A 20,549-nucleotide genomic window follows, 5' to 3' on the forward strand; every position below is an offset into this window, starting at 1 on the left:
TATAGAATGGTCTTAAGACAACACCAGGAATTTATTAATTATCAAGTGGACTTTAGTTACGACCTCGTTGCCAACCAGCCAACCAGCCGACCACCCATCCACCCAAACACACCCGCACACATACAAGCACTTCATCACACATACACATGCACATATACAAAGAGTTCTGCAATCACAGCCGCTTGATTGGCATTTAAAGCTCTTTAGGAAATCTTTAGCTCTTGAAGGAGCAACGGTCCGGTCTGGTCTGGCTGACAGCAAAAATCGAAGTGGAGTGGCTACATTGAGCCACAGCTGAGCTCCTTAACGCTGCTTCCAGTCTGACATAATCCATGCAATTGTAAATTTAATAAGAGCCGAAGAGAGCGGTGGTCCACGGAGGGGGCAGGCGTAGCTAGCTGTTCAGCTTTCTGGACAGGACGACGAAGCGTTCTGCGCTCGACCGAGATTTGTGTGGGGCTGGCCGGGGTTGAAACGGAAAAGCAAGTAGTCAAGGCAATTAAGTAAACCAAGTGGGCAGAGAGTGAAAGAAGCTGGTCTGAACTTTAAGTAGACATACAGTAGTTACATCGCATATATATAAGAAAGAAAACTTTCAAGTACCATCAGAGCTGTTCAAGTGCCGCAGACTTTTGCTCTGCGCCTATAAAACTGAAGGTCAAATAGGGCTGTCAAGTGCTACAACTTCTTTAAGCTAAACTTTCTGTGGCAACAGTGTCTATACCAACACAGTGTTGAGTAACTCATTTAACTTATCTGCCCATTTCCATTGGGTACTCAGGCTGGAAATAGAGTTGTAATGAAAACGAAACTTTTGACAAATCAATAGAAAGGCACAATTATCGATAAGTACGCAAACAAACAAGCTTTTGTTTTATCGATTAAAGTCTATATATCTAGCTCTTTTATCTGTCGCACAAAATTTTAGGTTATTTATAGTTGCCTGCCAACCCAATGTAGAGCTGAGCTGGAACAAAGATGTTTCTTAGATGAATTTGCACTACTTGGATCTACTCAGAAGCCCTAAGCTGTAGACTTGTTGGAAAGATTCTGTTGGAAAATACGTATTTTCCAGCACTGAGTTTCTTGTTTACAATTTATCCGCTTGGCAAAATTTGTCAGCAACTTTTGTAAATGGGCCACAGACTTTAAATTATCGATATATGTATGTCTGTTGTTCGTCAGCCCTGGTATGTCATGCAAAATTAATCACAAATTTAAAACATTTGTTGAAGCTAAATACATAAATATCTAATGTAAAACTTCTAGAAAGCAGAAGAAAAGATCTAGCATAACTGCACTTAAATAGGAAAAAACTACAATATTTTGAAATTCTAGAAGTTAACAATTAATTCCGGAATAATATTACAAATCTTTGCGATAACTGTTGCTTCCGCGTTTTATCCCATCCACAACACACACATCTCTCCTCGCCATGACCACCGAGGAGTTGAATTTTATTTGCGAAAAATTGGTCAGCTTTCAGTATCTGGACAATCAATTGGACTCGGCCAAGGAATATGCCCACTGGCTGCTCACGAACATCGAGCTATGCTGGCGCGGCGGCCTCATACCAGGTCTGCTGGGCTATCTGCGCGAGCCGGGCCCGCAGCGTTCGCCGCGCCAGTGCGTGAAGGCGTTGCGCGTGCTGCACGAGATGACCACCCATTGCACCAAGGTGGATTTGAAGCGTCTGGTGCTGACCACCGACCTGCTGCTGCTCCTCCGCGACATGCTGCAGCTGTCCCGTTTGCGTGGCACCATTAAATGCTGTTGCCTGGCGCTGATGAGCAATATCCTGGTATCCGGCTGGCGTTTGCGTGATGCGGTCGTGGAGTCGGGCCTTCTAACGGAGCTCTTGCAGATGCTGACGCATCGACGACGCGGCCAACAGCCGTTGCAGCCGTGCGACAAGGGGCAAGTTCTGTGGCTGCTCTACCAAGTGCTGCGCTACAAGGTGCCCGGTCCCACATTGACGGCCATCCGAAAGATTGCCCAGGTTCTGCCCGTCTTGCTGCACCACTCACAGGATGTGGAGCTGCTGCTGCCCGCATTGCAGCTGGCACGCTTAATTTCCGAATACCACTCGACCATGGTCCCGGCCATGGTCAAGTCGAAGCTGTTGAGCCGCGTGGTGCGCTTTGTGCTCAGCCCGCTGCCGGAGGTGCAGCGCGAGGCGATATTTGTGCTGGCCAATGTGTGCCTGGAGTATCGCCGGCGTCAGGCGCTCTTTCGCTTTCCCAAGAGCATATTGCTGCATGTGCATGGCCTGGTGCTGGGCGGCAGACCGGATATACGTGTCCTGGTGCTGCAGCTGCTTGGCGGCATTATAGACAACAGATGCATCAAGCTGGAGCACTTCGTGGAGCTGGGCCTGCTCAAGAAGATTGTCCAGTGCGCCAGCAAGCAGGAGAAGGATGCCGAGGTCCGTCTGGCCGCTGGCTGGACACTGGTCAGCCTCGCTCTGCACCTCTGCCGTTGCTACTTGGACTATTTTATTGATTGCGGCGCTCTGCATGCCATATGCGATCTGCTGCGCCTGGAGTTGCCCGTCCAACTGTTGCGCAATATACTTGTGGTGCTCTTTCTGCTCGGCGAGAAGCACTGCCACAGCAAACAGTGCCTGCTGCATGTCATGTGGCAGTGCAACATTTGGCCCAAGATTCAGGCCCTGCAGGGCAGCAACAATGCTGCCGTGAGAACTCTCTGCACACTTCTCACCTCGCGCCATGCCATGGAACTGATTTGGCCCGAGGCGCGAGTCTATCTGAGAATGTAGCTTGGCACGGTTTCTCGTTTCGTCCAACATGATAATCCTATGTAAAATGTAACGTTATATATTTCCACTTACTGGGAGCAAAGAAATTACTTTTTGCATGCCTCGAAAATGTGCAACAAAAAGGCTATCATAGATTTGTGCATGTGTATGTTGCAGGTGAAAGGAGCTGCTTACTCTTACAGCAGAATATATATATAATACTCTTAACGTCTGTCCAGCTGCATAAATGCCTATATCTCGGCAACCATTTGAGCTGGAGACAAATTCCTTCTATTAGCCGCGTAGTTCATATATATTTCAAATGTTTGATAACTTTTCTTGCTGCTTAGAAATCGATAAGAATCGATGTCGATATCCTTTATCTTATTTATATTTCATTAATAATAGTTATAATACATTTTTAATTAATTTATAACAATCTTTTTGATCAAACTTATTTAATTCTGCAATTTGTAATATACATTTTCATATCAGATTAACCACTATTTACTACCAGATCGAAAATATATATTTAAATCAGTTTAATTTGTATAACACAATTTTCTTCAAAATCCATCCAAATATGTTGAATACATGAGTGATTATTGACATTTATATATTTTGTGATAAAATGATTAAGCAGTAAAATCTTCAGCAAATGTGATATAGTTTTAAAGTGAAAATTTTACAGAAATAAATTTTTGAAATTGTTTTCAAATATCTTACAAGAGCTAGAATTTTTTAGAGCATTTCAGTTTTCTACTCCAATCGAGTGCTGATTGACAGCAAAGAAATTTGGAAATATTTAAAATGATGTAATTTCATGATTTATGATTTAGTTTTTGAATGGAATTTTTTGAATACTTTTCGTTTGTCTTAAAATAACTCTTTTTAGAGCATTAAAGTTGTCTTATTCGTTTTCTCTACTAATCAAACGAAACTAAAGAAATATAAGTATATAATATATATTATTATATATATTAAGAAATATATTGTCATTTCAATATTCCTTCCAATTCCATATGATGCATTTTTAAGCAGATAGATCCTCATCAAATTCGATATAGTTATTAAATAAGTCAATTTTCGAAGTAGTTTCGTAAATTAAACAAGAGCTGGATTTATCTTAGAGCTGTTAGGTTTTTTAATTCATTTCTATTTTAATCGAACTCAAAGTAATATTGAAATAGTTTAAGAAAGTAAGAAAAAGTCTTGAATTTCCTTTGAATTTCAATTTTCTGTGCAATGCCATATTATCATTTGTTTAAGCAGTTAAATCCCCATTAAATTAGATATGATTTCCTAATTAATATTTTTACAAAAAGGAACTTTTAAAATAGTTTTATATATAATTTTATAGAGCGTATAAGGATTCTAATTAATTCTTATGCTAATCGAACTCAACGAAATATTGAAATAATTAATGAAAATATGAAAAGTTTTTTAATTTTCTTTGTAATATTAAGAATCTATGCAACATGATAGAATGCTTAAACATTTTAACTTTTGTACAGAGCATTTAAGTTTTCTTGTTCATTTCTGTGCTAATCCCAGAGAAATATTGAAATTATTTAAGAAAATATGAAACACTCTTGAATATCCTTTGCCATTTGAATTTTCTATGCAATTCCATATGATTATTTAACATGCTAATTGAAAGTAACCAAAATCTATGTAAATGCATATATTATTTATGAATTTGAAAAATTTATTCTTTTTGCTGTTGCTGTTGTCAGTGGCAACGATAAAAGTTGTTGCTATCGCAGCGATTTTCAATTTGTTTTTCTTTTTATGCGCATTTAACTTTGCAAAAAAGTTTTTTGCGTGTGTGTGTGTGTGTGTGCGGTCTGTGTGTATGTGTGTGTTGAATTTACATTTCACAAACTAATTGTATGTAAATATGTCAAATGTGTGTCGTCAACACCTGCATGCGTGGGCGTATGTGTGTGTGTGTGTGCGTGGGTTGAGTGTGCGGTGTGTGTGTGGTCGTGCCTGTCGGTGTGTGTGTGCGTGCACACATGTATTTGTATTGCATATTGACAATTTCATAAATGCGGTAACATTTTCAATTAAATATGCGCAACGCCGCAAACACAGCTGCACAATCGCACATACAGAGCTGCCACGCCCGCCCGCCCGCCATGCCTGCCACGCCCAGACAATCAATGCAGCGCCCAGTCCATCAATCCACAGTAAGTCGATTGATATATACGCACAGACATATGTGCAGGTGTGCAGCTTTTGGTCGGTTACAAATTGCAAATCAATCAATAAATAATTGAAATGAAAATCATTTTGCTGGTTTCAACTTATCTTCGAATGCCGCTTCTCCCCCTCCCTTTTGCTACGCTTTGCGCTGCGTATGCAAATGGGCGAAATTGTGTACATCTATCACTCGATTCGGATCGGCATCAGAATCGAAAGCGGCAGACAGACCGACACACACCCGCACACACACAGCAAATAGAACTTTGGAACTGAAGCGAGAAGCGAGCAGGCGAGCAGCCAAATTCAGACTCGTGAGTGCGTTTCCAGGTGTGCGGGATTAGTGATGAGACAACTGATGTATCTATATATATATATATAAAAATATATGCAGGTGTGCGTGTGGGAGGGATAACTTTAGACGTGATTTGTTGGAGCTAGCGATAGTCTCTAAACTGTGATTAGTCTACACAAAAGTCTGGAATTGCAAAAGACTTTCAAAAAATGCACGGAAATTTCTTTTCTGCAGAAAAATTTGAAATTTAACTGTTCAAATTTTATTCATATATGGGTTAAATTAATATTTTCCTTATTGAATATAAGTATAATGATTATATTGTCAAGAACCGAGCCCAAAGCCTTGGATTTCGTTCAAAACGAAAAATAAATCATTTTTATAGTCTTGTTTAAGTTTACAGACACATTAACAGGAACATTCGGGATCTGAATCTGATTTAATAGAAATAGAAATAGAATCTTATATTGAGTATTGATATAAATTATTATTGAATAATAGGAACCATTCACATATAAATAATTCAATTTTAATATCAGAATGTATAGGACTTGATTTAATTAATGATAATTGCATGTTATACCAATTATGCGAGCATATACTCAATATGTTTTTTACAGTTGCTTAAATAATGGATTATGAAGACAATATTAGTTAATATTAATATAAATATTTTTTTAGGACAATCTAAATATTATAAATATTATTTTGAGCGACATTTTTTTAAATTCCTTTAATCTTTTCTTAAATCGTACCTGACAAGAGCCATATATTATATTAAATTTTTAATTTTTTTACAACAACATATTTATGTGTTTTTCGTTTAAGTATATGATGGTGATAGGTGAAAATGCTTTATATTTTCATGAAATAAATCGTTGAAAATTTAAGACAATATTAAAAAATATTTATGTGATTTATTAATAAATTAATTGAATTTATTTATCAGTTGCGATATATTAATTGCTTAAATCCACAATCTTTAATCTTTTCTTGAAGTGACAAGAGTCCTGTATCATATTAAATTCTTAAATCAAATTAAATTTTAATCTACTTATTTTGGTTTTGTAGTCTAACAAATATTATTTTTCTGCTCTTCCAACCAAAGCTATCAATTTGTTCTTAGTATTTATAAACTACTCGACATTATAATAGTAAATATTTGGAACTTAAAAACAATAAATCCAATTTTAAAAGATATATTTTTGTCAACTAATTAAAATCACAATATATATCAACTCTTAACACTACTTAGCATAAGTCCTATTTCACATTAAATTTGTGGCTTATTTCATTTTGTTTATGACAAACAAATATATCCAACAAATATTTATATTCTATTGATGTGAAGTGATGCTGTGAAAAGGCTTTTAATACTTATACTTATACTTATAAAATTAATAAATAAATGAATTGAGAGTAGAATAATACATACTAAAGGCCAAATAACAATATAAATCATATTTGCACGATATATTTTTGACAATTGCTTAGCTGCACATTCTTTTATCTTATATGTCAAGAGTCTCATTTTACATTAAATTTGCAGCCTATTTTATTTGGTTTTCTTATCTAACAACTATTAACATTGTGTTCGTTGAAGTAGATACCGTGCAAATATTTTCGAAATTTATTAAATAAATTAATGAAACATTTGAGATAATATAAAAAAGTATTTGCAACCAGAAAGTATTAAATTAAATTTTACACTATAAATTCGAATCAGTTTAACTAGCAGAAATTCTAATTCACATTCAAATTAAAGTTTTCCTTTGTTTGTAGTCTCATGAATATTTCTAAAAAATTCATTCCAGTGTATATATTTTCTGTATAAATAAAATTGTCGAAATCTTAAATGTTCACTGGCAGCTCAATAATGGTATTCCCTTTAACGCACAGTGATTTAATGGAACATCTCTAGTGCTTGTGTGGTTATTTGGCACGAATGTGTGTGTGTGTGTGTGTGTGTGCTGGCATCTGTGGTTGATTGTGAATATGTGGCGTGTGTGTGTGCGTGTGTGTGCGTGCGTGCGTGTGTGGGCGGCTGATATTATGTTAAATTACCAATTTCACAAATCTATTTGGCACTTTTTCAATAAAATGCGCGCGACCAAAGCGTGTTTGCCATTTTTAAATTGAAAAATTCTATCAAACAAAATTTGCTATTTTCTTCCTCTTTTTTTGATTGTTTGTATATTTCCCACCAGCCAATCTAGAATATGTATAAAATGAAAAACGCTTAGCCTCAGCTCGAGCTGTAGCTAGTATATATGTATGTATGTAGCTGCAACAGCGTCTCCGACTACAACTGCGATGGCTACGGCTACGGCTCTAGAGTACCCGGGCTTTAGCTGGCGGGTTAAATTTAATTTCAAAGTTCGCTTTTGTTTTTGGCTGTGCTTCGTTTTTGTCGTTATGCCCAAATCCCGCACAAATCCTTTGAGCTAGCACACGAACAGCTGCTTTGGACCAGGACCAGATCCAGAACCAGGGCGTTGTTCACTTTTGTAGCTGTTGCTGTTGTTGTTGTTGTTGTTGTTGTTGTTGTTGTTTTAAGCGCCGCTGCTTTGGTTGCAGATTTACGCACCAGCAAATCGTTGAATTTATTGGGGGCATGGCTGTCAAGGGGGGCATGGGCCAGCTGCTATGCGCTGGGCGTGGCGGCATTTTCAATTTTGTCGCTGCATCACGAGGCGTGCCAGCTGGCGGGCAATGCCAAAAACCCAAAACCGTAACCAAACCCAAAAACTGCAGCCCAAAAACCCAAAGCCTTAACAGCAGCCAGCACCCGCAGCCGCACCCCTACGCCTAACCCTTGCCCCAACCCCATCCGTAGCCGCCCCTCATTCAGCTAGACTGATCTTGATTGCATTTGCCAAATGCCAACACCAAACTTGCAGACACACATCCGTCAGTTGGGTGACAATCTAATCAAGCCAAGCGGACACAGGAGTCGTGGATTTAAATGGGCGAACGGATGGTTCCTACAGCCCGGCGACAAATATCTATATATATAAATATATAGATAAAAATATATGGCACATTTGATGGCATATTGTGAGCTCTGCATAAAAAGTGTCAGCAACTTTTTGCATGATTTCAAAAAGCTATCCAAATTGTGTTTACGCTCATGTTTTAAACAACAATTTCGTTGCCACACTTTTGACTTTTCAATAATTGTTTGCACTCCATCGAGTGTCCTCTACTTAATCGTATTCATCAGTAACGTTTGCATAAAGCTAACTGAGGCAAAGGGCTTGCAGTTGATTTTTATATACATTTTATTTTATTTTCTACTTGGCATATTATTTTATTTGCTTTTCCTTTTTTCACCTTTGGCATTTGTTTAATTTTTTAAATAATTTTTTAAAAGACAAGAAATATTTGTAATATATTTTTTAGTGTACACCCAATTTAGCCTAATTTTATTTATTTTATTTATATATCCATTTAAGAATCCCTTGGCTCTATCAGCCCTTTGCAGTAGACTTTACATTTGCCTAAGCTGCATATGGCTGGTAGCTAAAAGAGGTTGAGAATTGCAACGCTTCAAGCGAAAAAAAAACACAGAATTACTTCACTGTAAAGGTAGCTTGCAGGAACTGCGTCTCGATGCAGCATAGTTCAGTCAAATATATATCAAAATGGACCAGATCAGAATACAATATCATAAAGCTCCCATGAGGAATATGTTCTTATTTTTCAAGATATCCAAAATAAGGAACTATGCAAATGTTAGTGTCTCTCTGCAAGCATATGTGCGACTTCTCATATAAATCGGCTTACTATATCATATAGCACTGCTGTGAGTTTTAGGCCGCAAATCTTTTAATTTTATATGCAATATTATGTAGTTTTCATAGGAAAAATCGGCCGAGAATCAAACTCTTAAATGAAATGTTTTTAGGTTTACTGATATCTTGACCAAACTCCGCATTTATGAGTTATACAATGCAGCCTTAATATCAACTATATGTTCTATACTATATATCAATAATATGTTGAGGTATATTAAAATGTGGTATACATATTTAATATACTTTATATGTTCATCAATTATATATACTATACTTATATATTATATTGGTATACATTGATATACGGTATGCATACTCTATATATGGTAAATCTATAGGAAGAATCGATCATAAAATGAATTTGTATATGAAAAAATTGTCGTGATTCTCAAGATAACTTCGACAAGACTATTTTGTATACTTGCCCAGGACAGTCGGTGCTTCTTGTTTTTATTTTGGACTGTGTAGCTTATGCTACGCTGTGTAGTAGTTAAATAAAGTGGCAATAGAGTTGCAAAGAGCTCTACGCAAAACAAGAGACGCCATAAAATCAATTGCTGTTTGCGCGTGCCGTGCCCAGAAACGGGGATAGAAGAAGGCTGAAGAAGGGGGCGGATGCAAATGGGGCACCCATATTGGGGCCTGCCAATAGGACGGTGGATGCATTTGGTGCACGTGCCGCACTTCATGCAATTCACATGAGTGTTTCATGAGTTGGTTCCAGCTGTTTGGTCAGCTTTCTATTTTTTATTGTTTTCGTTTCTATTTGGTTTTTTTTTTTTGAGGGTAGCTTGTTGTGCTAGGGGTTCGTATGTAAATGAGATATTTTGTGGTTTGTAGAGGGGGGGGCAGCAGGCGCTGGGGCACGTACGAAATTCAAATGCGGTTGAAATCTGCATTAACTATTGCAATTAGTGCAAAATTTCGCATAAATTATGTAAAGAATAGTTTTTGGCGCAGTTTTCTATGAACTACTACAGCAATGTTGTTGAAAAGCATTTCGAAAATTTGTTGCATCCACACAAGTAGGTGTTTGGTCGCGCATCGGCATTGCGGGGGGAACGCGGTGCGATTCAGAACTTGTGCAACACACTAAATGCCACTTGCCAAATGCATAATGCAATTGAATTTAACATTTAATGATAGGTTTTTCATACACCCAATTGTCTATGGGTATTATTACTAGGGCATTTAGCTTGATGAAAAAACATTTCAATAAATCAAATCCAATTCGATAGCAATAATTATGTTGGTTACAGCAATTATTTATTTATTCAATTCGCTTTAAGAAATTTGAAAATAATATCGACTTAAAAATAAACATTATTAGGTAAAATATACATTTTTGAAAAAATATTATTTGTGTTCGGTAAAGCATATTTATTTATAATATATATAATAATAAAATATATATATAATAATATTTATTTTTACCTAGCCTTTCCCATAGCTAATACATTAATTAATAAAAAGTTCAGAATAAATTGCATTTATTTGCGAATTTTATGATTTCTTTCCATTTTTATTTAATAATCGAATTTATATTGCACATTTATTTATTGTGCAATATTTTGTTGTGCTGTATTTTATTTTTTTTAAAGTTAAAATTTATCTTGATGTATTTATTTATTTTCTTATATCGCTTTTCTTATTGCTTAATTGTAATGTTTACTTTTTATATTTATTTCGTATTTAAATTTCTGATATTTATATGTTTATATAATATTCGATTTTATCTTTTTTTTTTTTTAACTAGTTTGATTATTTTATTGTATTCAAAATCTCCATAAAATATTTATTTTTGTATAATTTTTGTTGAACTAATTAATAATAAAATAGAGCCTGTAAAAAAATTTGTAAATATATTTTTCACTATTAAATTTGTTAAACGTGTTGAAATATTTACTTAGTCGCCCTCCAATTATTATTTATTAGAGCATCTGGCGCTCGGCGTGCCAGTTATTATGTTTTCCTCATGTTTTGGGCCGTGTTAGTAATATGTTTAAATAATTCGTGTGCTATTGTCTCTTTCTCCCCCCGCTGGTGTTTGTCGGCTGACGGCTCGTTGTTTCGCCTGTTTATTGTAAATTTCGTTTAGATGTGCACTTAAATTTTAATTAGCCTGTCTCTTGTATTGCCATTGCTATCCTATATCTATAGCTGTTTCCATTTTCATTTCCATTTTCAATTCCAATTTCTCTTTGGAGCGTGTGGTAAATAGATTTCTATTTAAACATTCAACTATAACAAAATACCTTTCATTAGAGTTGATACGCTTAGGGGCTTTGCGCTGTATTATACACTTGATGTGGCCTGTACTCGGCAAAAAGCTTTATTTAGTTTTGTTATTAGTGGCATGCCCAATCCTCGTACCCCCCTCCCGCCATGCAGCACCACCCTCTTGCCGCTGTAAGTTTCCACTCTCATGCGCCATTTAACTGTAATCAATTAATTCATTATTATTCGTATTCTGTTTTCAAAACCTGCCACTTTGCTTTATTGCATGTTGAAGTAGTTTTCATTATTGGTTCTACCTTGTTGCACGGCAACAGCAGCAGCAGCGGCGGCGGCAGCAGCAGCAGCGGCGGCGGCAGCAGCAGCAGCCGGAGGTAATTCAGTGGGCTGTGGGGCAGCTGCTTTAACATTTACTGGCGCCAGCGAAAGCAATGCAAACTTGTCGGCAAGTTTTGCAAGGCCACTTGCCACCCGGTTGCAAGTCCACTTATTTTCGCTCTGCTTCTGCCATTTTGCTGCAGGTCTCACGGGTAACATTCCAACCAGATAGCCAAACAACTGGGGCAAATCTTTCAGCATCTACGTTAAGCGCGCTGTTCTCAAGGCTTTGTCTAAGCTTTGGTTTATGCATGAGCCTGCAGCAGCCTGTCCCTAAAAACAAAAAGCAGCAGAGATCTATTAAACTTGAGAATCGAATAATATAAGTATATAAAATATACATATAAATATATAAACACATAGTAAGAAAGACTTTTAAACAGTTGAAAGCTTGCTAGAGTTGGATATAAAGGCGGTAAGCTCAGGAAATTTGCAAAACCTTCTTATATAATTAATACAATACTCACTCATCTCAAAGATAATATAAATATAAAAATAGTATATGATAAATATAATGTATAATATAAATATATAAATAGTCATTTATTAACCATCATTTAAATTTCAGCACTTCATAGGCTCTGGAACTGAGGAAATACAAAAAAAGAAATGTTTTAAAAATTGTTGGTAAGTTTTGACATATTTTTATCAATCATTTATTTCATTCCATGTAAATGAAATTATTCGGTATGAATAATGCTGAAAATGCGAGTGGAAAAGAGAATACCTCTGCTTAAATTAATTTAAAATCACACATTTTATAGAATACCTTGCAGAAGGTATCATAGTTTTGTCATGACATATGTAACGCATAGAAGGAGACATCTCCGACCCTAAAAAAGTATATATATTTTAGATCAGTATCAATAGCCGAGTGGATATAGCCATGTCTGACTTCTGTCTGTCTATCCATCTGTCCGGCTATCCGTCCGTCCATCTGTCCATCAGGCTGTTTCTATGCAAACTAGTCGCTCAGTCTCAAAGCTATCGTATTTAAACTTTGCAAAGATCCGTCTTTCTGTTGCAGGCAGTCCATATATATCGGACAACTCTTTTGTGTTTCAAGATATCTTAAACAAACATGGTATGAATGACTTCCACTATAATCCTCATAGACACTCAAAATCTTATCAACAGCAGTTCACTATATCACATTGTTGTCATAGATACGATCGGTCGAAAAGTAGGTTCTTATGTGGCAAAAAATATTCTTTCTTTCATGATATTCTCATCAAACTCAGCATTTATGAGCTTTACGATTCTCATATATATCACCAAAAGGCAAATGTCTACAAGGGTTTTAAATCCTTACTTTCTCGTTTAATATAAATATACACAAATATTTATTTACTATATTTACTAGTCTAAGTAAGTATATGAGCCGGACAGTCAATCCCAACTCCAACCTTAAGCAGTTGCTAGAAAAATTATCTGTGTTTACACTTCGTAACTTTCGCTTACATTTTACGCACTCTTAATAAGCTGTGTGTAATAAGTTAAGGGTTTTATGAGATTTGGTTAGGTAATGCTGCTTCAGTTGCCTGTTAAATAAATGCAAGTGTGCTCATCATTTAGTTGGATGAAAGGGGCGGAAGGTGGTACAGGGGGTTAGGGATTGGCAGTTCCCTCTTTCGCGCACCTCTGACCCCATCAACTTGTTTTCCTGCTGCGCTGAGTTGATTGTTGAGCTCTAAAACGCTTTGCGACCAAAAAAACTTTTGACCATTGCCAGTCCCATAAACGTTCAAGTCGCGAACAACTTCAGCAGCCCCCCCCCCCTCCACCCCCTTCCCCTACCGCAACCTCCCCCAGGCTCTCGGTTTTATTCGCAATCCGCATTCACATTCGCATTGCCCACATTGAATGTTGTTTTTATTGTCGCTGCTTTTACAATTTTCATTACATTAACGGTTCGCCACGCCCAATGTGTCTGCTGCCTTCATACAGCCCCCGCCAGCCCACTGACTGCCCTTCAATTGTTGCTGCTGTTTGTTTGTGTTCTAATGCGCAGCTACTGTTGCAGTTGCTGCACCTTCTGCTGCTGATCCAGCTCCTAATACCCAATTTCCCCGTCAACCCTCTGGCCAGGTGCTTTGGCAAAGTTTCACGCAGTTGTCCTTCAAAGAAGTGAAATAAAACGAGGAAAGCCAAAGCAAAGCAATCGAGCTGAATTTGCTGAATCGCAACCAATCGCCAACTATTTGAACAGCTTCCTGCAGCGGCAAACCCAACCCTCTGCCCGCACTCCTACTCACCGAGCCCCGCATCAATCAATGAGCATGTGATACTATGCCCCAAAAGTTGAGGCCCGACATGTGTAACAGCGCGTCTCATCGCTGGCGCTGACCCCGCTTCACTTCATCAGGTGTAGGCACTTTTATAAAGCTATAAAATATACACGAAACTCCCTTCCGCCCTCACCCCGCCTAGATAAACCTACGAGCACGCACATAACCTTTTCTCAGAGCGATCGATGGCCAGGGGACTGGGAAGTGGAAGCCGGGCCGCCGGGCCGCCGGGGGTGTGAGCCCGGCACTGTCAACGGCCTGTTGGCAACCTTTTTGGGCAACTTCAAGTGCGAGGGCAGTTGAAAGAGTGCTACAAAGAAATACATAGAAAATTCAATAAATTATTAAGTATAAAATTATTTAAATTAAACAACTTTATTAATATTTAAAAACTATTAGACTAACATAAAAATATATATATATGACAAAAATGTTAAATTATTTAAATTAAAGTTTCTATTAAATGAATAAATAGTTTTTAATGTATGCTTGTTAAATTGTTTTAATTAAAATTTCGTATTATCTGAATATTTTTTAAATTTCTATATAATTTTATACCTGAAAATATAAAATTATTTATATTAAAATTTATTATTATTATTCAGTTATACTAATATTATTTAAAAATTACCAATCTAACATACAAATATAAATTTATGTGTATAAAATAAAATTAATTAAAATTTATTATAAATATTTAACTAATTTTTAACAATTGTAAGCTGATTCTCTAAAACTATGAAATAGGTCTTCTCGGAAGACAATCCATCTAAAGAAAGATACGGAAGTCCCAATGAAATTTTAGTTCTTGATGTACTATACATTTTATTATTATCGTCAAATATATCCTATTGTTATTAGGCATGTTCCATTAATATTATTTATATTTATTATAATTAATTTTTGTATTATATAATTTTTACTATAACTTTTCCCAGTGGTAAATTCTAATTGGCTATTTTCTAGCAATTTATCATAATCCGTTAACTTTTCGAACCACCCTCGTTCGGGCTTGGGCCTGCTTATGTTTGGTTTATGTTATTTCGGGCTCATTCTCGGCCTCGGACTGAGCTTGGGCTTGCCCTAAAAGATTTATGTGCGTAAATTTCATGCTGACGGCATCAGGTGATTTAACACTTTAGATAACTTGGAACAGTTTATAGTAGAGTTCCCCCCCCCCCCCTCCCACACCTTCCCAATCCAACTAACTACCACAATAACAAAACAAACAAACAAACATGGAAAGTTCTTGGGTGTGGGGGGGCGGGGGGGCCAGTAAGTGGGTTGGCTGGACAAAAGTTGTATTTTTATTATTTTATTTTATTGCGCTTACATCTTTAAATATGTTTGTTGTTGCTTGAGTCAAGCCCGCTCCCCCCTCCCCTACAGACAACCCCCTGCAGCATTCTAAGCCCCACCTTGCCACGTTCGGGGGTTTGCTTTGGAATTGATGTGTCTTTTGGGGTCATAAAAATTACAAAAATTTCTTTCGCCTTTTTGGACTGATTGTGTGTGTGTGTGTGTGCGATTGAAAGAGCATCGGTCCCAGGTCCTTTAGATAGCCTGCGAAACGATATAAATTATATTGAGAGCTTTGAATTAGTTTTTTATGTGGCACTCATGTAGTGAGAAATGAAATTAGATACGTGCTGGTTGGGGAGTTAATTTGTGCAAGACTGTGATTCCGATAGCCCCCAGTTCCAAATCCAAATAGCAAAACTTTTAGATTTACACAGATATTCCATATGAACAACTACAGAGCCAAGCACATTTTGGTCGTACCTTATCCATTTGAATAAAAAAAGATATAAATATTTTTGAAAGGGCTCATTTTAGGTTGAGTAATTCTATGGCAATATTTTTGTCCCAAAAACTCAAGAGTAAGATTCAAAGATTAATCAGTTTAAATAATAATAGAATTGCAAGTGTTGATAGACCCTTTTTTGATTCCCGTGTAAAGGACTTCATATAAATTTATATTTATATATCTCAAGTATATTTACCTTGAAGATAAAAACAAAAGTTTTGATTGCTGGCCAGCCTAAAGGGTTTTTCCCGGAAGTGCCCATATGGACAAATAAATATTTGATGCTTTAAGCTTTGTCCTGATGGTAGGTACATTAAATGTTTAGCTGGCTGCACAATGCACCACAATTTGCAATGCTTCGAATCCTTTGGGTCTGCTGAGCTGGTCCTGGGAACGGGCGCAACTTTGCAATCGAAGCACAACAATGGGAAGCAATTACCAAAAAGAAAAACTGAAAAAAACTGAAAAACTAGAGAGTGTTTGGGGGGAATGTATAAAAAAATTGAACACGAAAAGGGCAAAGCGCGAAAAGGAAGTGAAAGAGCGAAAATAACATCGAATTGTTAAGAAACTGCAAACTGCAAATCCATTAAACCACAACAAGCTAGGGGAACTCCAACAAGAGCACAGATAAAAGCCTCAGAGAGGTGGACAAAGATGAAGAACGAGAGGGTGAGGAAGAGATAGACAGAGAGAGAGAGAGAGAGGTAAATACAGATATTGAGTGAGAGTTTTAAATTGTCTTCTACACGGCGCGTCCAGCTGCTGACACACAATTGACTAAAAATTGCTGCAGCTTCAGGGTATTTGCAAAATGTGTGACCCGCTGAGGATTAGCTCTTAAGAGGTATCAGTATTGGTGAGTTAGTAAGTGGAGGATTGTACTTTATAGGATCAAGAAATACGCAACATGCTATAAATATTTTTTTTCAGTATTTTCAAACGTATGAAAGATACGAGTATGGGGGCCTTAGTAAATATAAGATTGAACTTTATATGATGAAAAAGTACTCAACACACTATATATAACTTTTCGGGGTATTTGCAAATGTTCGACCCGCTGAGGATTAGCTCTTCAAAGGTACGAGTATTGTTGCCTTAGTAAATATAGGATACCAAGAAATAGGAAACACACTATAAATATTTTTACAGGGTATTTGCTAATATGTAGTCCCATGCGTATTAGCACTTACAAGATACGAGTATTGGTTCCATGGTAATTTATAAGATCAAGAATTATTTATATATATATTTTTTTGTGGTTTTACGGTAATCTTTGATAGGATAGGGAATATCCTATCAAACAGCTCTGAGACACAGCTCACTTTTGCGACATTTCTGGGAAATCGAAAATAGGTGATAATAGAGATTTTTGTCTGTGCTAAAAGCATTTGTCGCTTGGAAGATAGATTAGCTATAGTAATAAACCACATTCATCCCTAAAGCTGTTCTTAAAGCTTTTCTTTCAGTTAAGTATCTTACAGTTATCTTTTGACAGTTGACTTTGATACACTTCTTAAGCACGGGAAAGCATCTCGCCTGGAAGATAGAAATATGTTGCTACACGGCGACAATAGCTACGTTTAGATGTTTTTAACTTACGATAGATCTTAAACCTCTTTAACTATAATCTTTATACGTTGTTCTGTTCTGTTCATATTTGTCTGAAAAAGTAAACTTTCTGTCCTTTGACAACTTTGAGTGTTACGTAAACGTTTCGCCTGAAAGATAAGAAAATATATATGTCATCCATACTATCCAATGATATATCGTTAATAGCAGCTATTTTCTAGTTATCTACTAAAGTTTCTTACCGCAGAGTTTAATGAAACTCTCCATGATTGAATATTTTGGTCTGGTCAAATACTCGCCTCGGTCAATGTATTGCCATATGGTATCGCCATTTTGTCTGCCTGGCGATAAATTTAAGCACTCGGAAATAGTTGCCAATTTTCAAATAAGTTGTTTAAAGTCTTGAAATGTAGCTGCTTGTCCAACGCAGTTTAACCGCACAACACGCCAAACCGCAATTTCCACCTCAGCTCAGAGCCCAATTTCTTTTGCCCCAATTCGATGAGCCACCCAACTATGAAAAATTTACCCTTTGCAGCAAGCCATTTATTTGTCTGCTGGCATCTGCCATCATATCTTAGCATGCGGTTAGAAGTTTCTCTCCCTGAGCTCGGCCGGGGAGCTCTATTTCTTGACCGATGCTGCTGCTTCTGCTGCTCCTTAAAAATTAATTGAAACATCACTACCGGCTAATATTGTATATTAAAAACCAAGCAACAACAACAACAACAGCAACAGCAGCAGCAACAACAAATGGCTGAGCATAAAACATGCAATGACCAAAAGACGAGCATAAACTTTATAGGTTAGGTTAGCTGTGGAGTAGGATGAGGATTGTTTCGTAAGAGTGAAGCGAGGGGGATGGAAGAGGGGGGAGACTTGCAAATTGCCTGTGTGCGTGGCCATTTGTCAGTCTTAGTGCCAGGGGCTAGAAATGTTTTACAATAAATTCGACGAACATTTTGGGTTTTCGAGTTTATTAGCTGTCGGCCGGTACCTGCGGTCAAAGGGCACACAAAAAACACAACATCAACATCAACAACAACCACAATGATCCACAGACACCCCCCGTCTACACCACACCACTCATTCATTCATCTTCATTGTCAAAGCGTCGTCAAATCAGTGTCCGGTTTTTTGAATTTCAGTCCGATGCTATGCCGCAGCATTGCCAGCTGCTAATATTTAACAGTTATTTGCCTAATGCGCATGCTCCGGCGCTCTTCAGTTTTAGTTTGGCGTTCTCTCGGACGCTCTCAGCTGCTGTTGTACGCTCTCGTACGCTTTAAATGCGGCTCATTGCATTTTTGGCACGTTTACCGTTCGTCTGTTGCGCGCCTAGGCCAATGTTTTTCTTATTGTATGTTGTTCGGCTGCGTCTTCGACTTTAGCTTCGTGGGTGTACTAAAAGCGCCCGAAGTCCATGGCGAAGGTCGTCGGCCATAAAATGCGCATAATGTTGTGCGGATGTGTCAGTGCACGTTTGTTATTTGGCGAGACAACAACAGCGGCAGCGGCAGCGGTAGCGGTAGCCTGAAACGTAGACGTGGACGTAGGCGCGCGCGTCATATTCGTCGGCATGCGGCGAGCGTGAAAACGTGAAACGTGTCGTTGCAGTTGTAACGGTACAAAGAAATCGCACAAGATATTTCAAGGCACACAGAGTGATTATTGTTTTTGTGTGCGTGTGCGTGTGTTTGCGTGTGCGTGCGTGTGCTTGTTGGCAAGTGTAAAGTGCTAAAGTGAAGTGCTCTTAAAACTGTAACAGCAGCCCATACTTAAATACTTGTACTGTATGCAACAACTGGATACGGATACGCGCGTCTTGCATTAAGCATAAACCAGCCCATACCAACCAGCTAAACGACAAGTAGGTACAACTTAACGATAAACAGAACGTAACGTAACGATTGATGCTGTTACTCTAACCGCCCCCCTCATCTACCACTACTCAATGAGCTCTCTGCTAAAAGTTCAATTTCCTGCGTTCCTTTAATTGAAGCGCAATGCACACAGCAAGCGACTTGTTCGCACTCTACAAGCCACCAACTGTGATGTGAGTGGTGGACAGGGAAGGGGAAGGGGGCAGGGGAGGGTTTGTGTTTGTCCAGTGTGTGTGGTGGGAGGCGTTTGACTCTTGGTCAGTCATTAGTCATTTGCTCATTTCCGCAATAGTAGCCGGACGCACAGCACTTGTCAGCCAATAAACAAGCGTTGAACGCGGACGTGCGAGTGCGAGTGCGAGTGGTCCGGGCAAGGGTGTGGGCGAGGGCGAGGGGGACGGTGATGCACAAAAATGAATGAAATGCTCATATCACAAGGGACACGTTTATATATAGAACTGTTCAGCCTGCGTGTGCAGGATCAGGGCAAATATTTAACGGGAGTTAACGGGAGAGGGTTGGCGTTTCGACCCTGGCTCGGCATAGGTGAAAGGTTGTGCTATAACGGTTGTATGTTGCATTGAATGTTCTAAGAATGTGTTTTATACTTGATTGGAAATTGAGAAGAAACTTGAAACTGGAAGTCCAAGACATGTGCTAGGCTTATCAAAAATGAAAATATATAGAAGGTATAAAATAAAAAATAAATAACTCAAAACGTGTCGCACACAATTTTTAAAAATCAAACCCAAAGAGATACATATATATAGAAAGAGATATAGGAACAGTCGAATAATATTTGTAATACTTACAAAAATTTTCCCAGCTAATATCTCTTGCGATTGTCTCTTTGAATTACATCCGATACATGACATTTGGATAGTATGTGATAAATGTATTTATCCAGTTGAAATCTCTGTGTGGATGGATGTCTGTCTGAATTAATCCCAATATGCATGACATATGACATATAAGAGTCAAGTGATTGCTCTCAGGTCTTGGGGCTTGTAAGTTATCATCGAAAGTGGAACGCATTTGTGGACTGGCTGACTGAAATATGTGTCATACATTCATTTTAGAATACAATAACCAAGAGTAGAGCAGCAGAGCAGCAGAGACAACAAGTACCTTGCAGAGGCGCAGCGTTAACATAGGTGCAGGAAAAAAAAAGAAGAAAAAACAATGTAACAGAGACGTACCTGCCGGTAACAATGGAGGAGTGCCTGTCCGTGCCCCCACTGCCACGCCCACATGCAACTACTCAACCTGGCGCAACACACATCCCGCCACCTAACCCAGTTTGTTGATGTTTCTTCACGGCCTACCTCTAC

General features: G+C 37.8%; 2 protein-coding genes across 2 annotated transcripts in view; both read left to right on the forward strand.

Annotated features, from left to right (window-relative positions):
* Positions 1-1,263: 1,263 nt before the first annotated feature.
* On the forward strand, positions 1,264-2,986 carry LOC135439362 (importin subunit alpha-5-like). The gene has a single exon (XM_064698081.1). The coding sequence runs from the start codon at positions 1,436-1,438 to the stop codon at positions 2,777-2,779; it is 1,344 nt and encodes a 447-aa protein (XP_064554151.1). The 5' UTR covers positions 1,264-1,435; the 3' UTR covers positions 2,780-2,986.
* Positions 2,987-18,823: 15,837 nt separating this feature from the next.
* LOC135439513 (chaoptin) overlaps positions 18,824-20,549 on the forward strand; it is a 68,112-nt gene continuing 66,386 nt past the window's right edge. Inside the window, exon 1 of the mRNA XM_064698267.1 lies at positions 18,824-19,205. The gene's annotated coding sequence lies outside the window, so the exon portion shown is untranslated. The remainder of the gene's footprint in view (positions 19,206-20,549) is intronic.

This window comes from Drosophila montana, unplaced genomic scaffold, assembly GCF_035044405.1.
Source record: "Drosophila montana isolate Dmon_TW-CO22-7 unplaced genomic scaffold, ASM3504440v1 contig_402_1, whole genome shotgun sequence".
In the NCBI taxonomy this organism is placed as follows: domain Eukaryota; kingdom Metazoa; phylum Arthropoda; class Insecta; order Diptera; family Drosophilidae; genus Drosophila; species Drosophila montana.

Bases quoted from the DNA above. Each gene is read 5' to 3' on its own strand.
- LOC135439362 (XM_064698081.1), top strand. From the start codon at position 1,436: ATGACCACCGAGGAGTTGAATTTTATTTGCGAAAAATTGGTCAGCTTT.